The following is a 24,379-nucleotide window of genomic DNA, read 5'->3' on the forward strand; positions in this document are numbered from 1 at the left end:
TGGGCTGTGAGGCTACATTACAGCCTAAGTGCCTGAACCGCCAGCCGTCCGGGCCTATAGGTCAGCTATTTTTGAAAGTTTATTTTTAATAAGCAGTTAAATTTCGTAATGTTTATTTGTATTTATTTTTTGCACTCAAGTTAAACATTATATAGATAGAAAATGTTGCAGTTTTTGACAAAATATTGGTAAAAACTTTGGTAATTGGTGGTCGAGCACTCTCCAACATCATTTCGGGGATCGGCATTGGATCCAAAGATTTGCATCAGATCAGGCAGCCTCTATTCTACAAACTTCAACCTCTATTCAAAGTATAGCCTAAACCTACAGTCATCAGACCGGTCCGTAAAACAAAAGCAAAATGTCCTCACACAACCAATTCCACAGAGATCAGGCACAGTGAAACCATTCCTTTTTTCTTTTTAGGCAATTTCTGCCCTTCTCACTAGGGGACAAATCCGAACACAGGGGGAATCTGTATTCCATCAGCCCTGTTGTATCCTAAATTATTTGCACCGCTCCGTATTCCCGGAGCTCCGTAAAGTAAATTAACGCCTCGGCCCCTCGGGAAGAGAATGGAGGCCGTTGGCTGCCGAAGGCTCAGAAAACATGACGTAGGCTATAAGTGACGTGATGACACAATTCTCATCACTCAAGGGCCTATACACACAAATGACATCTTACAGCTTACATCTCACCATTGACTGCTTTTATTCCCATCTCTCCTTCGCTCCTATAGTCCCAGGATATTGATTTGTGCTTGGATAATGCACGGTGCCTGTCATCTATCATCTCCTACCAAGCGCAGTGATTTTCTGCCAGGTGCTTCCAGTTTGCTAGGGCCGTACGTTGGGGCGATTTATCAGCATGAAATATGGCCAGGGTAGAAGATAATAAAGGAGAAATCAAACTTGGACATGGTTTCAAAAGGTCTATGCCGAATTAAAAAAATAGATTGAACATAAATTAATGTGAAAAATGGGTTTATTTTGTCCATTAAAACCCATCTGTTTCTATCTGCCAGAGAACAAATGGGAATTAAGAGATCACTATAGTCATGCTGTACGCTGCAGGATGTCTGCATGGGGCTTGTTTTTGTGGAATGTTTAACCACAACAAATGCATGGCTTTTCAAATCGCTCGACGGAAAGATAGGCGTGTCGACAGCAAAGCCTTGAGGCTCGCGGGGAGGCGGCGCGCATCCGAGCGAGCTGCCAGGTCAGTGAGTCAGGGGCGTCACAAGGGGGAGGGGGGGAGTGGGACGGAGTTAACAGGGCCCAAGGTGGAGGGGCCCTAATTATTTTATACTTTATCTATTGAAAAATAGCAGATATACAAGCTCACAGCACGGAACTGAGTGCCACGCTGCGAGCTTGTAGATCTGCTATTTTTGAAAAGTCGTGAAAATGTGTGCAAATCTTAATATATGTATTTTTTAAGCAAACATTTGTAACTCAGATTTTGCTTCTGGAGGGTCCCTGGAACTAAATATTTTGAGATGGGGGTCCGTGGGCCAATTACATATAATTTTGGGGGTCCTTCACATGAAACAGTTTGAGCACCACTGACATAGAAACATAGGTTTTTCAAAAAAAAAACTTTGAAAAAAGATTTGAAATATTCAAAAACTTAGCAGATCTACAAGCTCACAGCGTGGCACCATAGTTAAAGCACAAAATAATGCATAATAATGCGTTGGGGGGCCCGCAGTGAATCCTTGTACCCAGGGCCCAGAATTTGGTGCGACACCCCTGCAGGCAGCCGATGGCCTTGCGCCGACAAGGGCACCGTCCAGATTGGCGAGCCATATTGGACAGAACGAGCACTCCCACCCGCCCATCTAATACACTGACAGGCCGTGTCAGTTCAAGTCTTTCCAGTCAGACTGAGTGACCGTTTGGCAGTCTGAGTGACACCCATGGCCACAACACTAGAGGGAGCGACCATGATCTGGCCCCACCCAAATTTAGAACAAACACGGGTGTTTGTTATTCTCACAGATTCTCATTCTACTGCTCTGCCACCAACATGTAGAATGCCCTATGTCTATGACACCATCCATTAAAGGATGCGTAACACTGGCTTCTTTCAGAATTGCCCTGAAAAAAAGAGACCAAAAGGGGAGGTAAATGTAACTTTTGTGCATATAGTGTTTAGGTGTTGATTTGGTATATGCTATGATGATGAACTGAATACATAGGACCATAATGGAAGCAAGTCCTAAGGACTAAAAGTTATCCTTTTAGCTTGCCTTTAATGGGCCCACCAAGCTTTATGCTTCTCCCTAGCCCTTTTTCAGGGTCTTGAACACTAATTATGATTGGTTGATATGGATATTATGATTATTATGACAATTATGTTATGCTATTATGATTATTATGGGGCTGTTAAGTATGACATCATTTTGTAGGCAGAGGAGAATTTCTGCCCCAGTTTCCGTGAATCTTTTTACTATTTTTACTATTTACACATTTTTCTTTCTCTTTGTTATTGAAAGGAAAGTGTTAGAATGATACTTTAGTCGTTATTTTTTAGTCGTTGTTTTTTGAAATAGCGAGGGACAGAAAATGCTCTGGGGGCAGATTCTCCTCTGCCTACAAAATGATGTCACGGCTTAAAAGCCCCATAGTAAATATGTAAACTAAATGAATGAATTGTATGCACTATGCATATATATTTTTATATACATATTTATTTATTTGTTTGTTTGTTTGCTTGTTTGTCTCTTTATTGTCTCCGCCAGGCCGAAAGGCATGGTCGAGAATATATTTTTGCCCCTGTCTGTCTGTCCGTCCGTCCGTCCATCCGTCTGTCTGCGTGCGTATCCGCATGTCCTTCCGTCTGTGGACAGCTAATCTCCGGCACCGTTGGCACGATGCCAGCGAAACCGTACAGGCACACTCCCTGGGTGCCAGAGCAGAACCTCTGCCCCCAATTTTTCACATGGGCCTGTTACAGTGCCACCAGGAGGCGGGTTTTGCAAAACACATTTCTGGACAGTTCAATTTTTGCAAAACACATTTTTGGACCAAAATGCCTCAAATCATGATAGGCCACAGATGACATGGCACCCTTTTCACATTGGCCTATTATAGCCCCACCAGGGGGCCACAATAACCTACCTGACCTGACAAAGACCTGTGCTCGGAAGGGCACTTCTTCTAGTTTATTTATGTATTTGTTTAATAAAACCGAACTGAACTGAACTGAATGTCTTACTGTACCACGTGCTGTTTACACTTCTGACTAATAAAGTATTCAATCAATCCCCAGCCCTCCTGTGAAAAACAACATTGCATACCGTCCATGAGGTAAATGGTGCATTCATATATCGTCGATGTCGGGTGGAAACCTTGTATGTCCAAAACCATTTGTTTTGTATTTATCATTTTTAAAATGATTTAAACTAGTGAAAACAGACGATCTACAAGCACACACCACCTCGCACCGAGCACTGCGAGGCATTGTGTGCTTGTAGATCTGCTGTTTTCACTACTTTTGTGCGATGGCCACATGATGAAGCAGGGCTTTACTTTGCGAAAGAATGTACAAATTTGAAACTTGGAGATACAAGGTTTCTGCCCGACAGTGACGATATATAGCACCTTTATGCAAAGTGCTTTAACAATGTAAAGCATTCACCCATTAACACATACACATTCACACCAACACCTTCCTTATTCCCACGCGGCCACTCTACCTCCTGAGCCGCTGTAAAACCAAACAAGCCATTATGCAGGGAGATCAGCTAAATGAGCAGAGGAACAGATGGTGTACTCTACTCCAGTGGCTCCCAAACTTTTTAGCATGTGACCCAAAAGAGAAATTCGACGTTTGCCCTGGGAGCCAAACTAGAGAAAATAGCAGATCGACAAAGCTCACAAAGTGTCGCTTTGTGCCGCTGCCGATTCTTCTTTTACTTCTTCATGAAATGAAAACTCAGCAAATGCTAAGGTATGGCAACATGACTGGTGTCTTGCAAGACACCAGTCATGTTGCCATACCTTATAGCAACAGGCATGATGAATTTATTTTAGGAAGTACATTTAATTTTTTTTCCTTGTAGCCAGTTTTTTTCCTTATACCCAGTTGACGCCTCTGGTACCGAGCCACTGTTTGGGAAGCGTTGCTCTACTCACTGGCTTCATCCGAGTCGTAGTCGTTGAAATCGTCGTCGGCTGGAGCAGGCTGTCGAGCAGGCGGGGCCCTCCTCTCCTCCCGCGCTGCAGGAGGCGCTGCAACTGATGAATAAGCATCGGGTTCCATTGAACCTGCAACCAGTGGTGGAAAAAAAAATTTTTTTTACTTATGTAACACAGCCAGGCATTGACACTAAGGCTTGCACACCTGCCCCCGGCAGGTAAATAAAACTTTCGGGCAGGTGGAGTTTGCTATCAGGTTGCCTGACAGGGCAAGTGCTTGTTTGAGAGGGGACGCAAAAATAGCTGTCTAAACAAAGTGCTCTGTCTTCTGAACTGTGGAATTTAAAATAAGAGCACTGTTGACCTACAGTGTGCTGTTGTCATTGTTGTTAGACTTAAAAATATAAAATAACAAGTCATGTTATTAGTGTTACTTTACTTATGTTAAAGTCATAGACTATTCATCTAGGTATTTGGCATAGAAATTGAGGAATGGCATTTTTTATCGCAAAGCCCCAGAAAGTAAAAAAATAAATGTTAAATTGAATGGCAATCCTAATTTGACCTATCATTTTATAACGAACAACTTACTTTTCGGGCAAGTGGGCAGGACCTTTGGGCAAGTAGAACATGACCTGTGCTTGGGCAAGTGCCTCTGACACCTTAGTGTTAACCCCTGTAGAAACAATGTGTTGCATGCAAAAGCCCAGAATTCAAAATTGATAAAAGTATTGGTATTGAACAGCACAAGTACCGAAAGTAGAAATTAGGCCTTCTCATTTAGCCGAATGTCCAATTTCACGAGTGTTCAAAATGTATAAAACTCTTTTTGAAAACGGCAGATATACTGCATTGTGCAAGCTCACAACGCATTGCAAAGTGACGCAAACAATCTGCACAAGTCGTAATGCAACATGGTTTGAGATTGCATATTTGGTCATTCTGTGTTAGGCTTTTATAAATATTTTACCAACCCTTTTACTAATCACTAACTACATAGAATCCACCGGAAGACCGATTATCTTTTCCATTCTCTGAAAAGAAACAGTTTTGGACCGTAACATGTCCTAGGTTCGAACTCCCTTTTGTCCGACCACCTAAACCTAACCTTAACCCTAACCTCAGTAAAACTAGGCCTAAACCTAACCCTAACCCTAACCCTAACCCTACCCTCAGTAAAACTAACGCTGGTGAGTAGCTAACCTGCCAACGCTGGTGAGTAGCTAACCTGCCAACGGTGTTCGGACCAACGGGAGTTCGAACCATGGGGAAGTCCCCGTTTTGGACACAATATTTCTACGCGGCGGGAGGGTAACTCTTGGGGATCATCTCCCGAACATTACGATGGGCTGTCACCATTATGACATTTTATATGACGATTAATTGTCACTCAAATAATTGCGATTAGCGATTTAATTGCGTTTTTGTCATTGACAATTACATGTCTGTTTGGCTCATAGGCTTTGAAGTTGCACATGACATATATGACACATATAGTAACCTAAATAAACAAAGAAATGACTGACACATTTGACAACTTTGTACTGTAAAAAAGAACATTGATAGTGGAAATAGCCGATCTACAAGAGCTTGTAGATCGGCTATTTCCACTATTTTTGAAAAGGTTTGAAAATATATGAAATGTTCAACATGGAAACGATTATGACGATTATGACAAAAACGATTGCGATTGGACGATTTATGTCATAAATGCTTGTGACAGACCTAACGATGAGTGCTGTCCTCGTTGCTCACCTTGCTGGGTGATGCCAGCGGCCGGCTGTGGTCTGGAGCTGTGGACGGGCACGGCTTTCTTCATCACCACGGGGCTGCCCTGGCCCGCGCCCCCCGCGTAGCCCGGACCGGCGCCGCCCGCCGCCATGCGCACCTCTGTGGGTTTAGGGGCCACAGCTGGTTTAGGGGCCACAGGTGGCTTAGGGGCCACAGGTGGGTAGCCAGCGTCACGGCCCTGCGGTTGTGGTCCTAGACCGGCATGCATGAATGTGCCATTAGCATGGGGTCGCCCGCACACATGCGCTCGCACAGAAAAACATGCGCGCGTGCAGTGCATGTCTGCATACACACACACACAGAGCGCGCGCGCGAGTACACACACACACACACACACACACACACACACACACACACACACACACACACACACACACACACACACACACACACACACACACACACACACACACACACACACACACACACACACACACACACACACACACACAACTTCCCGCCTCCACTGCAGTTAAATCTGTAATACCCCCCAGTCTCTCCGGATACTTTTGATGTTGCAGCCTTTCGGTTGCAAAGGCATTGACCTACATACGGTGCAACTACTGCCTATATATACAGTATATGCTGTGATTACATGGTCTGCTTTCCTTCTCCAGCCACCTATTTTCCCCACTTTCTGTCACGAGCAGCATGCCACATTTCGCAGGTAATTGCGCGGCCGTTTCTTTTTTGTTGTGACCCGTCACAGCTGGGAGCGTCCGAAGGCACACCTCCCGTGTCACAGCATGCATGCACTTCCCCGACAGTCTAATCGAGCTGCTGCACCTCATTCCTCCCTCTGCAACGGGGAGGCGGTGATGACAAATTTGGGAAGCAGATCAAAGGAGTGATGATGGTGTGGTTGTGGGTTTTAAAGTAATGAGAGGATGGGCAGCCTGCGAAGAGGGGGCGGTGATGTGAGTGTGCAGATGCTGCTGGGTTGAGACTAAAGAGGTGGTGCTTAGGGGAAAACGGCAGGGCTCTGGAGGGATACGCAGATCGCAAAAGGTGGAGCAAAAGGTTAGATCTTTTTAATGGCTGTTGAGATAACTTGCCTGTAGCCGGCTGCTGCTGCTGAGAGGCGGCAACATGAGTCTGACCTGGAAGAAGTTGATGTGGATGGAGAGAAAGTTAAAAGCGTTTTGAGCAAAGCGAAGGGCATGGAAAATACCCTTTATGTAAGACTGTATTGCTTCGACAAATCTTGCCCTTCTTTTATTCTCTTTAGGTGCATAAACCCGTTAAGACTGGGGAAACATCTTTGTTGTTACGTTAGATTTTGACCACTTTAACCATTATTTAATGCTTTAACTATTAAAAAATAGCAGATATACAAGCTTGTAGATCTGCTATTTTCTGAAGCAAACTTTTGTAAGTCTGGAAATGGGGGTCAGCGGTCAAATACATATAATTCTAGGGGTCCTTGACATTAAACACATTTAGCACCACTGATCATAGAAACATACGTTTTTCAGAAAACCGTTTTGGATTTAGAAGAAATCTTTTAGGTATTTTTCATGCCTGAATGGGTTATGGCTCAGGGGGTAGAAAGATGACTCTATAGCTACCCTGGGGCTGTGGTTGGGATACCGACGCTGGGGGACCCTGGGGGTCTGCAGCTTGCTCGGCGGGTTTGGAGATCGGCATCGGAGGAGGTAGGAAATGCTTAGGGAAGCCTTTGAAGAACCAGGCACCAGACCTCTTCCATACCTTGGGGAAGAAAGAAAATATATTGTCGCTGTCGGGTGGAAACCCTGCACGTCCAAAACTGTTTGTTTTGTATTCATCATTTTAAAAATGATTTAGAATAGTGAAAATAGCTGATCTACAAGCACACATGCGAGGCGTTGTGTGCTTGTAGATCCGCTGTTTTCGCTAGTTTTGTGCGACAGTCTTGTATGATGAAGCAGGGCTTTACTTTACGAAAAAAATACAAATTTGAAACTTGGAGATATGAGGTTTCTGCCCGACAGTGATGATATAGAGGGTATGCACGTGACATCATCATCATCGATACCGGACATAACGCAGGAACGCCTAATGAGTGGCAAAAAACTACTTTCTGGCCTTGCACCTTTCTATAAACATGCTGCAAACAACTCTCGTAGGCTTCCGGGCTTATACCGAATATATGTTCAAAATGTTGTTGTCAAGATCGATTAAAAAAATAAAACAATAACGACAACTTCATTAGTATGGCACTTTACTACAAACACATTTACGAAGTGCTTCACAGTTGAAAACAAGTCACAAAGGCGACACTTGCCTCCCGCTGTTCCTTGCAGATCTTGCAGAGCCACACGGAGCGTGGCCGGCTGTTCGATTGGATTCCACACTTTGTGCACATGTGCTGCGTGAGGTGAGAAAATCAAAGATTGCTTATGGCTTAATCACTTTCAACTTTTTTCAGAATTTCTTTTGTACAACGTACAACAGTTCAGTACAGTACAGTTCAAAGAGGATAGGAGCACGCACACCAGACTAGGTACAAAAACCTCTTTATTTGGCTGGCAACGTTTCCATCCTGTTGTGGATCTTCGTCAGGTCATTGATGACCTAGCCTCGGAAACCCAGACTTCTTTTGGTGATCGGAAGAAAAAGAAGTCTGGGCAAACCCCCCTATAACTGTGCTGGCTCATGACATTTTAATTGTATAAATAAATGTAACCGTTCAGATATCTTATTTTACATCAGTATTGTTCATGTGAACTGGTTTGTTTAGGCTTATCCATTATAATGATAAAATCACTATGATTTATCAGTCGTTTTCCACCGTGGATCACTTCCTCATTTACTCAAAGTAGACAGCAGGGGGAGTCATGTCCCTCCTCATTTACTCAAAGCAGACAGCAGCAGGAGTCATGTACCCCTCTGCGTCATTTTGAGACGTCGGAGGACGCGGCGAGATCCGCCGGCCAACAAATAATGTCTGCGTTCCCTCAGAGTGTTGATGACCTAATGTGCGGGCTCTAATCCTCTGAACTGAAGCCTCTTTAGCGCAGCACCCCCCATTCCACGTCGAAGTGCCCTTTCATTGTCGATACAGCGCCATTTCTGTCTACACTCCGTGTCTCCGGGGTGGACTGTGGATGTTCAAAACATCTGCCATAATCTGTGGTCATTTCAGTGAGATTTCATTTATTTATTTTTGTATTGATGCAAGAACAATGGCTTCTATTTCAGCATGGTAACCTAGCATGGAATGCCCACCACGATGATGTCAAAATTGGTGGGCACTATTGGGCAGGTTTCTGAACTGTCCACCACTGAAACACAGTAAATGGAAATGATGCCATCTCATAAGTTAATGAGCAGCAGTGGAAAAAGTATAAAAGCAAAAGTATCAATACTGCAATGTAGAAAATGATAATGAAAATGTACTTGAGTAAAAGTAAGCATTGGCATCAAAATATACTTAAAGTTATACCATGTAACTTTTTTTATAAAACAAATCTTAAAATGGTCCTAGCTGTTAAATCGCTAAAGTTTTAGAACCCCCACTCCGTTATTTTCAGCTTCTAAAGCCTTCTCTTTATATGTTTTCTATGATCCCTGCCCGGGACCGGTTTTCGCGAAAAAATTGCATCATCACACTACCGGCCAATCACAGCGAGGGTTATACACTGCCGGCCAATCACAGCGCAGAACATACACTGCCGGGCTCTCTGGTGGGTTTAGGACACACGCCTTCAGGAAGTACACTGCAGTGTTTACACTGGAGGAGTCTAGCATGTAACTCCCCAACCGCTGCTCGTAGAAGGACACGGGAGACCTCATTGAAAGCGTCTCGGCGAGGCGAGGCGGACGCGGTGGTCTGACGGCCCGGTCCGCGAGCGAAAAACGGACGAAAAAAGCAAACGCGACCGCGGTTTGCTATACTGCTACAGACCACCAGTTGAGCAACTTACACAGTATAGCTTTAAAGCACCAAAAGTTAAAGTAATACGTCAGTATGCAGAATGTCCTGTTTTGCAAGGTATCATGTATAAAATGTATTAAAATCTTTTGAACATAGTTCAAAAGTTTAAATAGGGCTGATGTGGTCAATGTATGTTTCGTAAATCTACAAAGTATAACCAGTAGCCTAACTAAAGTTTTCAAATAATTGTAGTGGAGTAAAGGTAGCGTACAATATTTGCCTCTGAGATGTAGTAGAGTAGAAGTATTGAACATTGGAAATACTCAAGTAAAGTACCTCAAAACTGTATTTAAGTACAGTATGAGTAAATTACCGGTAGTTATTTTCCACCGCTGATAAATGAGCATTAGCAAGGACAAATTATGTGAACATAAGGTTGAAAATGGGTGCTCTTTAGTTATACCGGTAGGACCGTTAAGGCCCCACAAACAAACAATCCAGTAGTATATGACAGTGTTTCTCAACCACTGTGCCTGGGGACCTTTGGTGTGCCCCTGAGAAGGGTCAAGTGTGCCCCTTGAAACTGCTTGAAAGCCAGTATTGGTGGGTTGTGTGCTTGTAGATCTGCTGTTTTCACTACTGTTGTGTGACAGCCTTGTATGATGAAGCAGGGCTTTACATTGCTAAGAAACGTACACATTTGAAACTTGGAGATACAAGGTTTCTTCCCGACAGTGACGATATTTACACCCCCGTATTATGTTGGTGTGACCATGGATTCTTGGGAGATGAAAAGTGTGCCCATGCAGAAAAAAGGTTGAGAACGATTGGTATATGATGACGGATTGTGTTTGGTTAGGGAGATTTATTGGACCACAGCAGCCTACAACAGAGGGGCATTGCTCTGTTGCTCAGCTCATTAGTAATTAGCCAGTGGTTCCTACGGTAGCTTTTGTTCTGTTGTTCATTAGTAATTAGCAGTGGTGTAAAAAGGTACTCAAATGTTTTACTTAAAGGAGTAGTTCACCCCCAAAATGACTTTTTTTCTATTGATTAGTCACACCATGGACACTTGAGTTCAATAATATTCTTTTTGTATTTGTCGCATTCCTAAGACAAAAAATGTATTAGAATCAATGGGGGTAAATTTACATAATTTTTCTTTCTTTTTGTCTTAATGCGACAAAAATAAAAAAATAAATCACACTCGTGTGAACTGAGCGGTGGTGTGTGTGTGTGTGTGTGTGTGTGTGTGTGTGTGTGTGTGTGTGTGTGTGTGTGTGTGTGCCCCCTGTGTGTGTGTGTGTGTGTGTGTGTGTGTGTGTGTGTGTGTGTGTGTGTGTGTGTGTGTGTGTGTGTGTGTGTGTGTGTGTGTGCCCCCTGTGTGTGTTTGTGTGTGAGTGTGCCTGGCCTATGCCTGGCCTATCCTGAACAACAGCGCCCCTCCCTTAACATGTGTGGTCAGAAAAGGTTACTGCAGGCTACATACCCGGAGACAGACAGACAGACAGACAGACAGACAGACAAACAGACAAACAGACAGACAGACAGACCCACACACACGGCCACGTATAGGAGCGTTGTGACCACCGCTCAAAAATATTATTGAACTCAAGTCTCCATGGTGTGACTAATCAATAGGAAAAAAAGTCATTTTGGGGGTGAACTACTCAGAGGCGTAATTTGACCAATATCTAGGGTGTTGCAAGGAATGGAGTTTGTCCACTTGTGTGAAAAATGTCGGGTTTATCCGGTTTTGGGTGTTTTTTTTTTATTATTTCAGTTTCGGGTGTTTTTTCCCCACACAACAGTCTAACAAGTATGACAGTTGCAGCAAGATATTTGGTAGGCTACGAGAGATATTTGTTTAAGAAGTGCCAATAAGAATAAACCATTTGATAATCTCTGCTATAATTTCTAAATGGCTACAAAACATTTTGTTTGATGCAGGACAATAATTATTTTAATAACAATAAGGGAATATCAGTGAATAATAATACTTTAATACATTTTAAACCCCTTTTTAATTATTATTTTTCAAAATGTTGAAAAAATAAGTTATTTTCTTAACATCATTAATTTTCAAGCCTAATATGTGTAATCTTATGTACAGTTCGGATATTGCAGTTATGTACAGGTATATTCATAGCCAGACAACCAGAGAGAGAGACAAGAGAGAGAGAGAGCGATTGAGAGCTGATCACTTAACATTCCAATCAATCAACTCAATTGTCGCCAGCTGATCTCTGTGTGAAACCTACTGTAGACTCCAGTGAGCAGTTGGTTAATTCTTTAAAAAATCATAACTCTTGACAGGAATGAGCTAGAGACTTACTTTTTTCCCCTAAATACTCAGAAATGCTAGGGTGTTGCCAAGGCAACACCCTGGAGGCCCAAATGACGCCCCTGGAACTACTCCTTAGTAAAAGTATCACTACTGCAATGTAGTCTGTAGAAATACTCTGTTACAAGCAAAAGTCCGGAATTCAAAATTGACTTGAGTGTAAGTACAAAAGTATTGGTATCAAAATGTACTCAAAGTACAAAAGTAGAAAGTACTCACTATGCAAAATGTCCCGTTGCACGGGTTTTCAAATGTATACAAATATTAGAAAATAGCAGATCTACAAGCTCACAATGTGGTGCAACGCAACGCATTGTGAGCTTGTAGATCTATTTTCAAATGGCCGAAATGTATATAGGGCTGAAGAGGTTCATGTATGTTTTGTAATAATCAATCAATCTACAAAGTAACTAGTAACAAACGTTTTCAAATAAATGTAGTGGAGTAAAAGTACAATGTTTGGATCCGAGATGTAGTGGCGTAGAGCTATAAAAGTATTGGAAATTGGAAATACTCAAGTAGGCCTACCGCAAAACTGTACTTTAAGTGCAGAACTAGTAAATGTACTTAGTTACTTTAACTTAACGTAACTTAGTTCATTTACACCACTGGTAATTAGCCAGTGGTTCCCAAACTAGTGAAAACAGCAGATCTACAAGCTCACAACACATCGCTTCGGGCCGCGTTGTGAGCTTGTAGATCAGCTATTTTCACTACTTCTTGAACATTTGTGCTCGAATTTATGGAATTTCTTCGATTTTTCTTTGATTTTCTTCATGAAATTACTGGAAAAATCTTAGAATGTTGTTTTTAAAAACATTAAAAAAAAAGCTTTTCTGGTAACGTTTTTTTGAAAATATTTTGAATATTAGGAAACAACGCTCTGAGTCTACAGTACCTTTTTGCAGTCCTCACACACCACTGAGCTGACCCCAGGTGAGCCCAGCTGCTCCCCACACAGCAGACAGCGGGACACGCCGTCGCCACACACCGTCTTCTTCATGTCATCCAGACGGTTCACCAGGCGCCTGCAGACAGGAGCAGGGGTCATCAGTACAGTCAGTGATGGGCAAGCTACTTGGAAAATATAGTAAGCTACACCACTAGTTACTCTTGATTAAATATAGTTCAACTACACTACAAGCTATCCCCAGAGAAATGAAGCAAGTTACACTACAAGCTACAGGGCAAAAGTAGCTAGCTACATCAACACTACTTTTTTTTTTATCAAGAACAACTTTCCACCAAACAAATGGGCAGGTAAAAAATGCTCAGTTTGATTGTTTATTATAAAACAGACTGAAACTGGAAACCCTCTGTCTGGCTTTAAATTAAATGTATACCACTCACTATTGGGGACACTATTGTAATGACTGGTCTATTTATTTATTTATTTATTTATTTATCCCGACGTGATGGCCCAGCTACTTGGAAAATGTAGTAAGCTACACTACTAGTTACTCTTGATTAAATATAGCTCAACTACACTACAAGCTATCTCCAGAGAAATGTAGCAAGTTTCCATTAAACGCTACTTAGAAATGTAGTTAAGCTATGTAGCTAAGCTACTTGTAGCTAGCTACTGCCCATCACTGAGTACAGTACAGTATGTCCATAGACACGGACAGATGTGTCCCCCTTCCAAAAAAATGAAGTCCTATACAGCTTGTCACTGTGTCCCCTTGTTGTTAAGTACCTGATGTATATAATATATTAGTCTTGGGATACTTTAAATAAATGTAAGTTTATTTGCTATTTGGTTTCTGGGACGGGTGCACACTGTTTATATTTATTTATATTTCATGTAAAGCCAGTCAATTGAGTTGAGATGAGTTGAGTTGATCTATTGTGACCTCACTTGCCCTATTGGGGTTAACCTATCAATGTGTGCTTGGTGACCTGCATAAACGTATGTGTGTTATAGGGGTGGGGAAAAAATTGATTTACTCAATTTTTTTTTTTTTTTTTTTTTATGTCAGAAAGACTGATACCCATTCCCATGTTCTCAAAAGTGGGACTATTTTGTTCATACTGGGTTATCCCGATCCCGATTGGGCCGGTCTGATTTTCCACTGAGAAAACCCTGCCTTTCTAGTACCACCAGACTCTTTATTTCCATTATTATTTATTTTCTGGGACTTCCTTTTTCTCCTTTGAACATAATAGTGTTTTGTATTTGTAGTCCAGGAGTTGTCCGACTGTACCGTGTGAGGCTTACATTTTTACTATAAAGTATTAAATCAATAAAATTTAAAAAAGATAATCATAATTTTAGAGTGCACACATGGAACCATTTGTACCCTCGTGTTTTGTTACTCATGATGACAGTCCATTTGGTTTCTCCAACTCTCAATAATTTAGCGGTGGACCTCCGGCAACCCCCTCAGTTACAGGACCCCTGGGGGTCCCAGGACCTCAGGTTAAGAACCCCTGCCCTACAGTACGTAGAATGTCATTGTATCCGACCGTAGCCTCACAGCGCGTCGTGGGTTTGATCCCGACCACCTTTGCTGCGTGTCACTCCCCATCTCTCTCTCTCACATTTCCTGTCTGCCCAACTGTCCCATCAATAACCAGTAAGGCTCCCTAATCGGGAGATAAGCGACCGTAGGTCACTTATCTCCACAAATAGGGCAAAAATGTGTTTTGCCAAAATCTTCCTGATCCATGTTGATGACATGAGTGTAGACATACTGTGTAGTGATTTTCGTGATTTTAGGGCAAAATCTGTAGGAGCAGTGTCCAAAAATGTGTTTTTAAAACTCGGCCTGGAGGTGGCGCTATATGGGACAGATTCATGTTGATGGGATGAGTGTAGACATACTGTGTACCGATTTGCGTGATTTTAGGGCGAAAATTGTAGGAGCAGTGTCCAAAAATGTGTTTTGCAAGAATCGGCCTCATGGTGGCGCTAGAAGAGGGCCATGTGAGAAATGAGGGGTGGGGTCTCCGCGCCGGCAAGGCGGACGAATAGGTACCGGCCCCGGCTGTCCCGGTCGCTCCTAGCCGAAGTTACGGCATTTTATGTGAGCTGCAGTGTAGGGGGTCCTCCACTGGGGGCGCCACCACTTTTGCATCCGTTCTGGAGCACCAGGAGTCGGTGGTCCCCGGGAATTCCCCGTGATCAGCCCCGTTGGGGTGGTCATTTGGTCATTTTTGCACATTTGGTAATTGTTTACATCTGGGGGTCCCCCAGGGACCTGGGAGGAACGTGTGTGCAAAATTTGGCATGGATCGGGGCAACGGTTGCGGAGATATGAGCAGGGCAAGAGTGTGACGTGTGAGGTGTGACAGACAGACTGACGGACTGACTCACAGTTTGTGCAGGGTTTGATAGTAAATGCGACCTACGGTCGCAATGAAGGCAGGGGTGTCGCACAAAATTCTGGGCCCTGTGTACTTTAGCTATTGAAAAATAGCAGATATACAAGCTCACCGAGTCCCGCGCTCCGAGCTTGTAGATCTGCTATTTTTTCTGCTAAGTCTGAATATTTCAAATCGTTCTAAGGTTTTTTGAAAAACGTATGTTTCTATGTCAGTGGTGCTCAAAGTTTTTCATTTGGCCACGGACCCCCATCTCAAAATATTTAGTTCCAGGGAACCCCCCAGAAGCAAAATCTGAGTTACAAATATTTGCTTAAAAAAATACATACCGGTATCTTCAAAGATTTGCACACGTTTTCACGACTTTTCAAAAATAGCTTATCTTCAAGCTTGCAGCGCGGCACTCGGTGCCTTGCTGTGAGCTTGTATATGATATCTGCTATTTTTCAATAGCTAAAGTATAAAATAATTCCAGGCCCCTCCACCTTGGGCCCTAGTAACTCAGTCCCCCTTGTGACGCTCCTGAATGAAGGCATAAAAAAAAGCCTTGTCAATCCCAGTTTGTTGTAAACAAAAGTCTTTGAGACACATTGTGTTCTCCTCCTCTCATCCCATTGGCACTTCTTAATTCAATTCAAATTCCACACAATGGAACACCTCCACTCCTCCACTCCTGTAGGAAAAGTCAGTCACTATTAATAGCCTCCGCTTGGAGACGGACGTCCCTCTCTCTCCCATGTGTCGGCGGCACATCATCTCTGAACGTCACAAACTCTACTTTTGTGTGGCGCTTCACACCTTATTATCAGCGTGCCCAGGGTCGTTGCTTTGACAGCACGCCGCAAGACGACACGCCGATCATCAGCGCGTTCACGTTCTTCCGTACCCGGCATTGGCTGGATTATTGCCTGGGTGGAAAAAATAGGCTCTCTCTCTCTATTCCCTCTCCAGGTTCTTGCGTCAGTGGAATTTGACTCCCCCTCCCCCTCCCTCACTCAAATGGACCCTATATGGGTCAATTTGGTTACATTTGTACACTGAGGATTTTACTGTGCACACGGATTTCTCCATTGCACCCCTCCCCCCATTTCACACTCTCTCTCTCTCTCGCGTGAATCAAAACAGCATCCCGGTTTCGACAATGGAACAAGGGGGGAGCGCTTGTTTTCTGTGGAGATGGCGGAGGCACGCTGGCGTTATATTATAAACACAATCTGATCTAGCAATCATGACATAGGCTATTTATTACAATCACTAATTCACTATGAAGTGTCTTTAATTATAATTAAAGTAAAAATAGTCAAATAACAAACAAGAACAAATTGTTCTGCCCACAACCTTATCAAACCAACTCGTGTGCCGTTAACTTATGAACAGAATAATAAATCTTCAGCCCCGCCCAATTTCGTCACCTACGCGCGGTCCAGGGGAGCACAATGGAGCGCTCCCTACCTCCGGTTCAGCCAACCACAAGCTTCCACTGCCGATACCGGGATGCTGTTTTGATACACGCTCTCTCTCTCCCTCTGAGAAGGCAATATGGAGACCAGTCCACGTTCCTCCTAGCCTGGGATGAGTCAGTGGGATCAATACCATTTTCGTGTTTCTGATCTGGTCAGAGCGGAAATAACCATGTGACCGGAACCACCGGCTCTGTGCATCTCCAAAATGATTCCCTTTAAAACTTGTTTAGTTTGGTATAATCCCTGCTTTTCTTTTGGTATAATAATCGTTAGATATTATCTATTCTTTTTTTTTTTTATATAATCAAATTTTTGATATTATCTATTCTAACGTGTAGCGGGACTGGCGCGACTTTGAGTCGCATTGTGACGTCCACCGGTACCACGATTATTTTCTTTAACCCATTTAGACCTTACTTTAACCATTATTTTATGCTTTAACGATTAAAAAAATAGCAGATATACAAGCTCACGACGTGCGCCGCAAGCTTGTAGATCTGCTATTTTTGAAAAATCTTGTAAATTTGTCTTTGAATATTTTGACCCGATTCTATAAACGTCTTATAAATACTTCCAAATGTCATGTTTCTATCATCAGTGGTTCTAAATTCTTTCACGTCAAGGACCCCCAGAATTATATTTATTTGGCCGCGGACCCCCATCTCAAAACATGTTGTTCCAGGGACCACCCAGAAGCAAAGATTTGAATTCAAATTCGCTTTGAAAATATAAATATTCAAAGACTTGCAAACATTTTCACAATATTTAAAAAATAGCAGATCTGTACAGGCTCACATCGAGTGCCGCGCTGATGTGAGCTTGTATGTCTGCTGTTTTTTAATAGTTAAAGCCTGAAATAATGGTTAAAGTGGTTTAAACGTTCCATGTCTTAATGCAGGGGTCTTCAACAGGGAGTCCGGGACCCCTAGGGGGTCCTTAGAGCCACTACAGGGGGTCCTCTGAATGTTTGTGAGATAGAACCCTTTTTTTCTCTTTTTTATATGAACCACAGTACCCTAATGTCCATATTCAGGAACTTTAGCCAAAAATAGCAGATCAACAAGCTCACAACGCCTCGCAGCGCGAGGCGTTGTGAGCTTGTAGATCGGCTGTTTTCGGCAAAGAGGTTTGGTGTAGAGGGGAAAAAGAGTGAAAGGTCATGTTTATTAGGTAATGACGGCTCAAGTGGTTAAATATCTGAAAACACAAATTGACAGGAATCCAAAATACACTGACGATTGTGCTGTCAAACGATGAAATTATGTGTAATCTATGAAATGGTGGTGAGGGGTCCCTGCTTCATCTCTCTCTCAACTTAGGTGGTCCTTGGCCTGAAAACGTTGAAGACCCCTGTCTTAATGGGTTAACCACGAATACCAGGCTTTCCTCCGCGGTAGAAAGCCTGGTGATCCGGCATGCGGTCTGTAAATCTCACCCGATCCTCTCCTGCTCCATGGCCTCCATCTTCTCAGCGCGGGCGATCACGTTGTTTATAATCTCCTTCTCCTCGTCTGTCAGGTCTGGACCGGGTCCAGGTCCTCCTGGTCCTGGTCCAGGTCCAGGTCCAGGTCCAGGTCCAGGGCCCGGGCCCGCCTGCATGGTCCAGTTGCCCCTGAAAGCCACAGACGTTCTGAGGTCAATCTCACCGCTCCGACTTGCAGAGGGACGATGGCTATCGTGTATTTTCTTAGCTATTATTCAAGCCGATAACCGATAAGAGCATATTTGGATAAGATTACATCAATGAATCAATGTTAAAAACGTAAAAATATATATAAAAAACGATGATGATTAGCCATTTATTATATCGTCATTGTCAGGTGGAAACCTTGTATGTCCAAAACCCATCTACAAGCACACAACGCCTCGCGGTGCGAGGCGTTGTGTGCTTGTAGATCTGCTACTTTTGTGCGACGGCCTTGTTTGATGAAGCAGGGCTTTGCTTTGCAAAGAATTTACAAATTTGAAACTTGGAGATACAAGGTTTCTGACAGTGATGATATATTTGTGCCATATTCTATACTTTGGCTTATATATACATTGTATAATTGGTGTTGCAAAAAATTACTAAATCTGATCTACTCTACAAGCTCACATTCAACCGTATTTAAAGAAAATAATAATAATGTATAAAAAAGGAATACAAAAATGTATCAGTTGATTCAAATTACAATCGATTAAATCAATTTTGATTAGCTGTTACACCCCTACAAGACAGTCTCCTTACTTATACAATGGAGCTGATTATAGTAAAATATGCACAAACACACACACACACACAAATAATACATTCAATACATTCAGCGTTGAGACGGTTTAAACGTGTCAGATGGAAACACCGGAGGCAGGAACACAGCAGAGTACTGTAACATACAGCGATCTTTATGTGTGAGTGAGTAATGGACACATGCACATTGTGCAAGCATGCTGCAGTAACCCTGCTCTGTAGGGCTAGCTTGTACACAAATCATTCATGAATAAATATGCATTCACACCGCAGCATCCCCACATTACACTGATACTACTATAGGCTCTATGGTGTTGTCAGAGTTGATCTACTGTACGCAGCACATGCAGGGATGGAGAGATAAGAGTTGGGGAGTAAAGAGCTTTTCAACTCACTGCTCCTTATCGCTGGAGATCACGCGTCGAAAGGAGGCGGGAGAAAGAAAGGAGGGGGGGAGGAAAAAAGAGAATAGACACTAGATTAGTGCCAGAGAAAAGAGATGGGGAGGAGGAGGAAGGGGAGGGGGGTGGGGGGGTGTGGTGGTTAATAAAACCACACAGCAGCCTTTTTCACAGCGATTATAGCACAGTGCTCGCCGTTGCCCGAGCATACAGCCATGCTGCTCTGCCACCCGCGCTTACTTGGCATGCCTGTCGTTGGACACCCAGCGCTCCGAGCTGCCGCCCATCACCGCGTCCGTCATGGCTGCTGCTGCGCTGTCACAGGCTGCAGGTGGACAGGGAGACACGCACGCACGCACACGCACACGCACACACACACACACACACACACACACACACACACACACACACACACACAGAGACGAACAGATTAGAACCACTTTCTTCTACCTTTCAATCACAGATTTCCAGCCACGGACTCTTTCCAACGCTTACCACTGCCGACGTCGCTGCCGAATTCGGTGCCGTTGAAGGCTGCCTTAGTGCCTTTAAACACCAAATATGAAATCATTTGACACGTTACCAGAGTCCTGCAGCTATATTATTCTTGCTCCTTCTATAGCCTACCATTCAAGCCTTATACTGTATATGCGTTCGATAAGACAACTGCCCCTTGTAGTTTATCTTGCAATGTAATCACTTATCACGTCTTAGCCGCAAAACCTGAAGGTACTTTATGCTTGCTGGCTGGCAAGCAATAGCTATCTGGGATCTTTATCTCTTGTGCTTATGCAGCACTGGCGATCGTATAGCGGTTCTCTCATCAGTGATGACATTTTGCTCCCGAAATCTGTGAGGCAGCATAGCATAGTGCTGGCCTCACATTGGCTGGCCACCAGGTGCACTTTCTCTTATTGCCTCAGGACCGATACAAAGATGATGCAACAACGTACTACAGCATAAGATTTACAAAGCAAGCGTGATCTGATCTGTGTTTGTACTTTGTAGATTTGTGGTATCGACTTTCAAATTGAATGGCTTGAATGGCTCAAGAAGCCATCTATCTTACTCTTATCTATTTAAGTCTCACAATCAATAACAACCTTTTTCTATAATGCCCATAGTCTACGTATGATGCAACTACTGAGCAATTCAGGTTCCACAGACAGAGGCTGCAACGATGTCCCTAACAAAAGTAATTCTATTTGTGTGAGTGGCACTTGGACATTTTGCTTTCATGTCGTACTTGGGGGTATAATAGGGTGACCATATATTCAGCCGCTCAAACCGGGACGCTAACCACGGTTTCCTAAAACCGGGACCCTCAAAGCAATGTGCACGTTCACCGCGCACACGTGCCCCCATTCTCTAACGTTCATGCACGCGCACATAAGCACCGTAGGCTTGCATACAGTACAGGCAGTGAGTGATTGACAAACAGCCTCAGCGTTGAATTTGTTCATGTTTTCTGATTGGTTAGGTGAGCATGTTTTCATGAAAAGAACATGATAAACGGATATGCAACCACTGAAAACAGCTACTATTATTTTAATTCTTGCAAAAAACGGGACAATTTTTTTGTAAATGTTGAAAATTATATTTAACTAGCCCTTACCCGTTCAAAGATATGAGCTCCAAAATGATGTGCAGTGTGTGGGTTATGGGATGTGCACTGTGCATACAGTATATGAGGGATGGAAAGTAACTTTAACTGGTGCTTGCATGATAATATGTAGGAGCATCAATGTAAGAAATACCCGTTTCGTTTAATGGCTACCCCCCCCCCCCCCCCCCCCCCCATAAAAATGCTAATATACAGTATATGATTTGTGAAAGTGACAAACAGGCTTCACAGTTATGTTAGGTGTGTTCATATGCTAATGGTGATGCGATTTCAGTTCAATTGCTCCAGCCACTGAGGAGAAACGCTGTTTCAGACAGACAGACAGACAGACGTTCGCAAAATTATAGTATAGATATATATTTAATGATATTTGTTGGGACTCGGAACACGCAGCTTCAAACCGGGACGTCTGGTCACCCTATAGGGTATGACGAACTGTAAAATGCCACCATGAGTCAACTGGGAGTGGTTCTGCTGCAGACTTGGCCTGGTAAACCATCCTGTTCGCGTGAATTCACATGTCTTCTGCATGGGAAATGTTAATTCATGCGACCAGGGTGTTTACCAGGCTACTGCAGACTCTGGAGAGGGGACATCACCCCTGGGGGAACGAGCCAGGAGCATGGACACTAAAATCCTCCCTTAAAGGGATATTCCACTTTCAACAGGGAGCAGTGGAAGGGCTCTCTCCACATACACACCCATTGTAACTTCAAACTCCATTTTAACCATGATAGATTCATTAAAAACACCCATTATTGTTTCTGGTGACTCATAATACCCTCCTAATATGTGAGCAGGCCATGTTTTTTCGATTTTTTCATTTATTTTTAATAATTATTTGGGAAAATGGAAAAAAGATAATTATTAAAAATAAATGAAAAAAGTTATCAAAAAGAAACATGGCCTGCTCACGTATTAGCAGGGTAGTATCAGTCACCAAAAAAAAATAATGGGTGTTTTTAATGAATCTATCATGGTTAAAATGGAGTTTGAAGTTACAATGGGTGTGTGTGGGGCCTGGAGGGCCTGGTAACATTTACATCAAATATCTAAATATTCAGTCAAGCAAATTAAAAACTGTTCAGGGTATTCTTAAAAGCCTCATTAGATGATAAAATTACCAAAAGTTTTTTTGAAAGTGAAATATCCCTTTAAATTTAACCCCTGAAGGTCAATTTGGGCCAATGTTTACACTTTCAGAGTTGAATTAACACTGAGGATTATACAATGTGAGACGTAAGGCCAGTGTATCCCACAAAAGAGCAGGAATGGTCCCTTTCAGAGGGACTTTGTATCTTGTGCTTCCATTTCCAAGTAAACAAAGGTTGCAAACTGTGATGCCATTGTATTGTGGGTGGAGAGACGAGTAGGAGAGGACTTAAGAGAGAGCTTAAGGATAACGGGGGAAAAGGAAAATCAATAGAGGTCCCATTTGTCTTCGGTTTCTTCGCGAGTGAGCCGTCCATATGAGTCAGGACCAGCAGGGAAGGGAGGAAAAGAGAGAAAGAGAGAGGGAGGCCATGACACGTCAGTGAATTCTAGTTTCTAAATCCTCTAAGAAGCACACATAAAACTATAGGTGCTGACAATGACCAGAGAGCCTCTCGGCCTCTCTGCTGCGTGTTCAACCGTACTGACGCTGTGTTACATCAACCTACCATTCTGTCACGAACACATGTTTCTATATTGCCCGCAGCATTCACTAAAAGAAAAAAAAAATAAACCAGCAAAACGTTTCTATAAATAGAAAATATGGGTGTGGGCAGCTTCCCTGATACTACTGCTGCCTCTCCTCCTCAATGGTGAGGAGAGGAGTGCATTTATCTTATTCTAGCACCCTGGGGGTGCATTACTCTGACTGTATGCATCCCACACACTGAGCCTGGCCACCGTGACTCTCTCTCCCTGCACAAAAATGAATTATCCCCCTTTTGTTCAACAAGATTGTCCTGGGGTGGTCGATGGAGAGGAAAGCAGTACTAGAGAGGCATTCAGTCGCAGACAAGACAGATAGTGGATAACCACTCACCCAGACGAGACACACGCAGCTCTCTAACGCAACGGATATACCGGTAGATGTTGCTTTGTCACAGAAAAGTGAGCCAAGAGAGATGAATGCCCTTGCTGATGAGGGGAATCTACGCCGAAATTGCGTCAAAAAAGATTTAAGCGGTGGATGTCTGTCAGTCAAAGGCATCAGCATAATGTATATCTCAGACTTACTTCTCCATTCAGAACAGTTTTGGGGGAAAAAAGAATGATGAAAATGTACATTCCATGGAGCAAAACCTTTTAAATGTCAAAGATCTAACTTCAGCCATATCTAATGAAATAAGGTTGTCAGATGTCAGATGGAGCTGTGTTGTAATTGCACGGTTGCGACATGATGATTGCTGTATCCTTTCAATGACTGCACTCTTGGAGTGACACGATTTTAATGTGCGTCATCATCTATGACTCTGGCTAATTCATATTCCCTCCTCGTCATCATAGTATGATGACTCAGACAGGTGATAGACACGTCCTCTGAGGAGCGGTTGGTGTTTGCTTGCGCGTTTCCAAAAAGAAAAAAACGACTTTAAGCTTAAGCGAAGATGGCTTGGGAGGCAGTGATCGTCAGTGCGGGTTCCCGGGAACCACAGCACATCAAACCGTCTGGGCTAAATGCACTCTGGCAGAGCAGGAGCAAAGCACAGATGAGAAGGACCAGACGAGACGATGACTGGAGGAAACACCACCGGAGTGGGATTGATTCAAATCAGTAGTCTGCATGTGTGTGGCTGTGTGGACTGACAGGACTAGACTGGTACTGTCCTTAAATGTTTTAACGCTTGAACACTAGCATCCCTGGCTATCCCTACTACTATACTGGGGCAAACCTTTGCAGAAAATAGCAGACCTAAGCTCACGGCATGTCGCCCTGCGACGCATTGTGAGCTTGTTGATCTGGTAGTTCTGGCAAAGATATCGTTGTTGTCGGGTGGAAACCTCGTATCTCCAAGTTTCAAACTTGTACGTTCTTTCGCAAAGCAAAGCCCTGCTTCATCACACAAGGCCGTCGCAAAAAAGTAGTGAAAACAGCAGATCTACAAGCACACAACGCCTCGCACCTTGTATGTCCAAAACGAATGGTTTTGGACATACAAGGTTTTCACCCGACACCGTCGATATTAAGAGTACAGCGAAAACAGAAGAGGCCCT

General features: G+C 43.3%; 1 protein-coding gene across 1 annotated transcript in view; it reads right to left on the reverse strand.

The window, feature by feature from the left end:
* LOC308295763 (rabphilin-3A-like) overlaps positions 1-18,474 on the reverse strand; it is a gene marked incomplete at its 3' end in the record, with an annotated part of 32,549 nt that extends 14,075 nt beyond the window's left edge. The window contains exons 1-7 of the mRNA XM_080738810.1: positions 18,359-18,474; positions 13,035-13,164; positions 8,200-8,283; positions 7,502-7,643; positions 6,989-7,033; positions 5,898-6,125; positions 4,140-4,271 (exon numbers count right to left, since the gene is read on the reverse strand). Of these exons, the coding sequence (XP_080594936.1) occupies positions 4,140-4,271; positions 5,898-6,125; positions 6,989-7,033; positions 7,502-7,643; positions 8,200-8,283; positions 13,035-13,164; positions 18,359-18,387 (790 nt within the window). The 5' untranslated portion in view covers positions 18,388-18,474. The remainder of the gene's footprint in view (positions 1-4,139; positions 4,272-5,897; positions 6,126-6,988; positions 7,034-7,501; positions 7,644-8,199; positions 8,284-13,034; positions 13,165-18,358) is intronic.
* Between the last annotated feature and the right edge of the window lie 5,905 nt (positions 18,475-24,379).

This window comes from Nannobrachium achirus, assembly GCF_963921795.1.
Source record: "Nannobrachium achirus genome assembly, chromosome: 12".
In the NCBI taxonomy this organism is placed as follows: Eukaryota; Metazoa; Chordata; class Actinopteri; order Myctophiformes; family Myctophidae; genus Nannobrachium; species Nannobrachium achirus.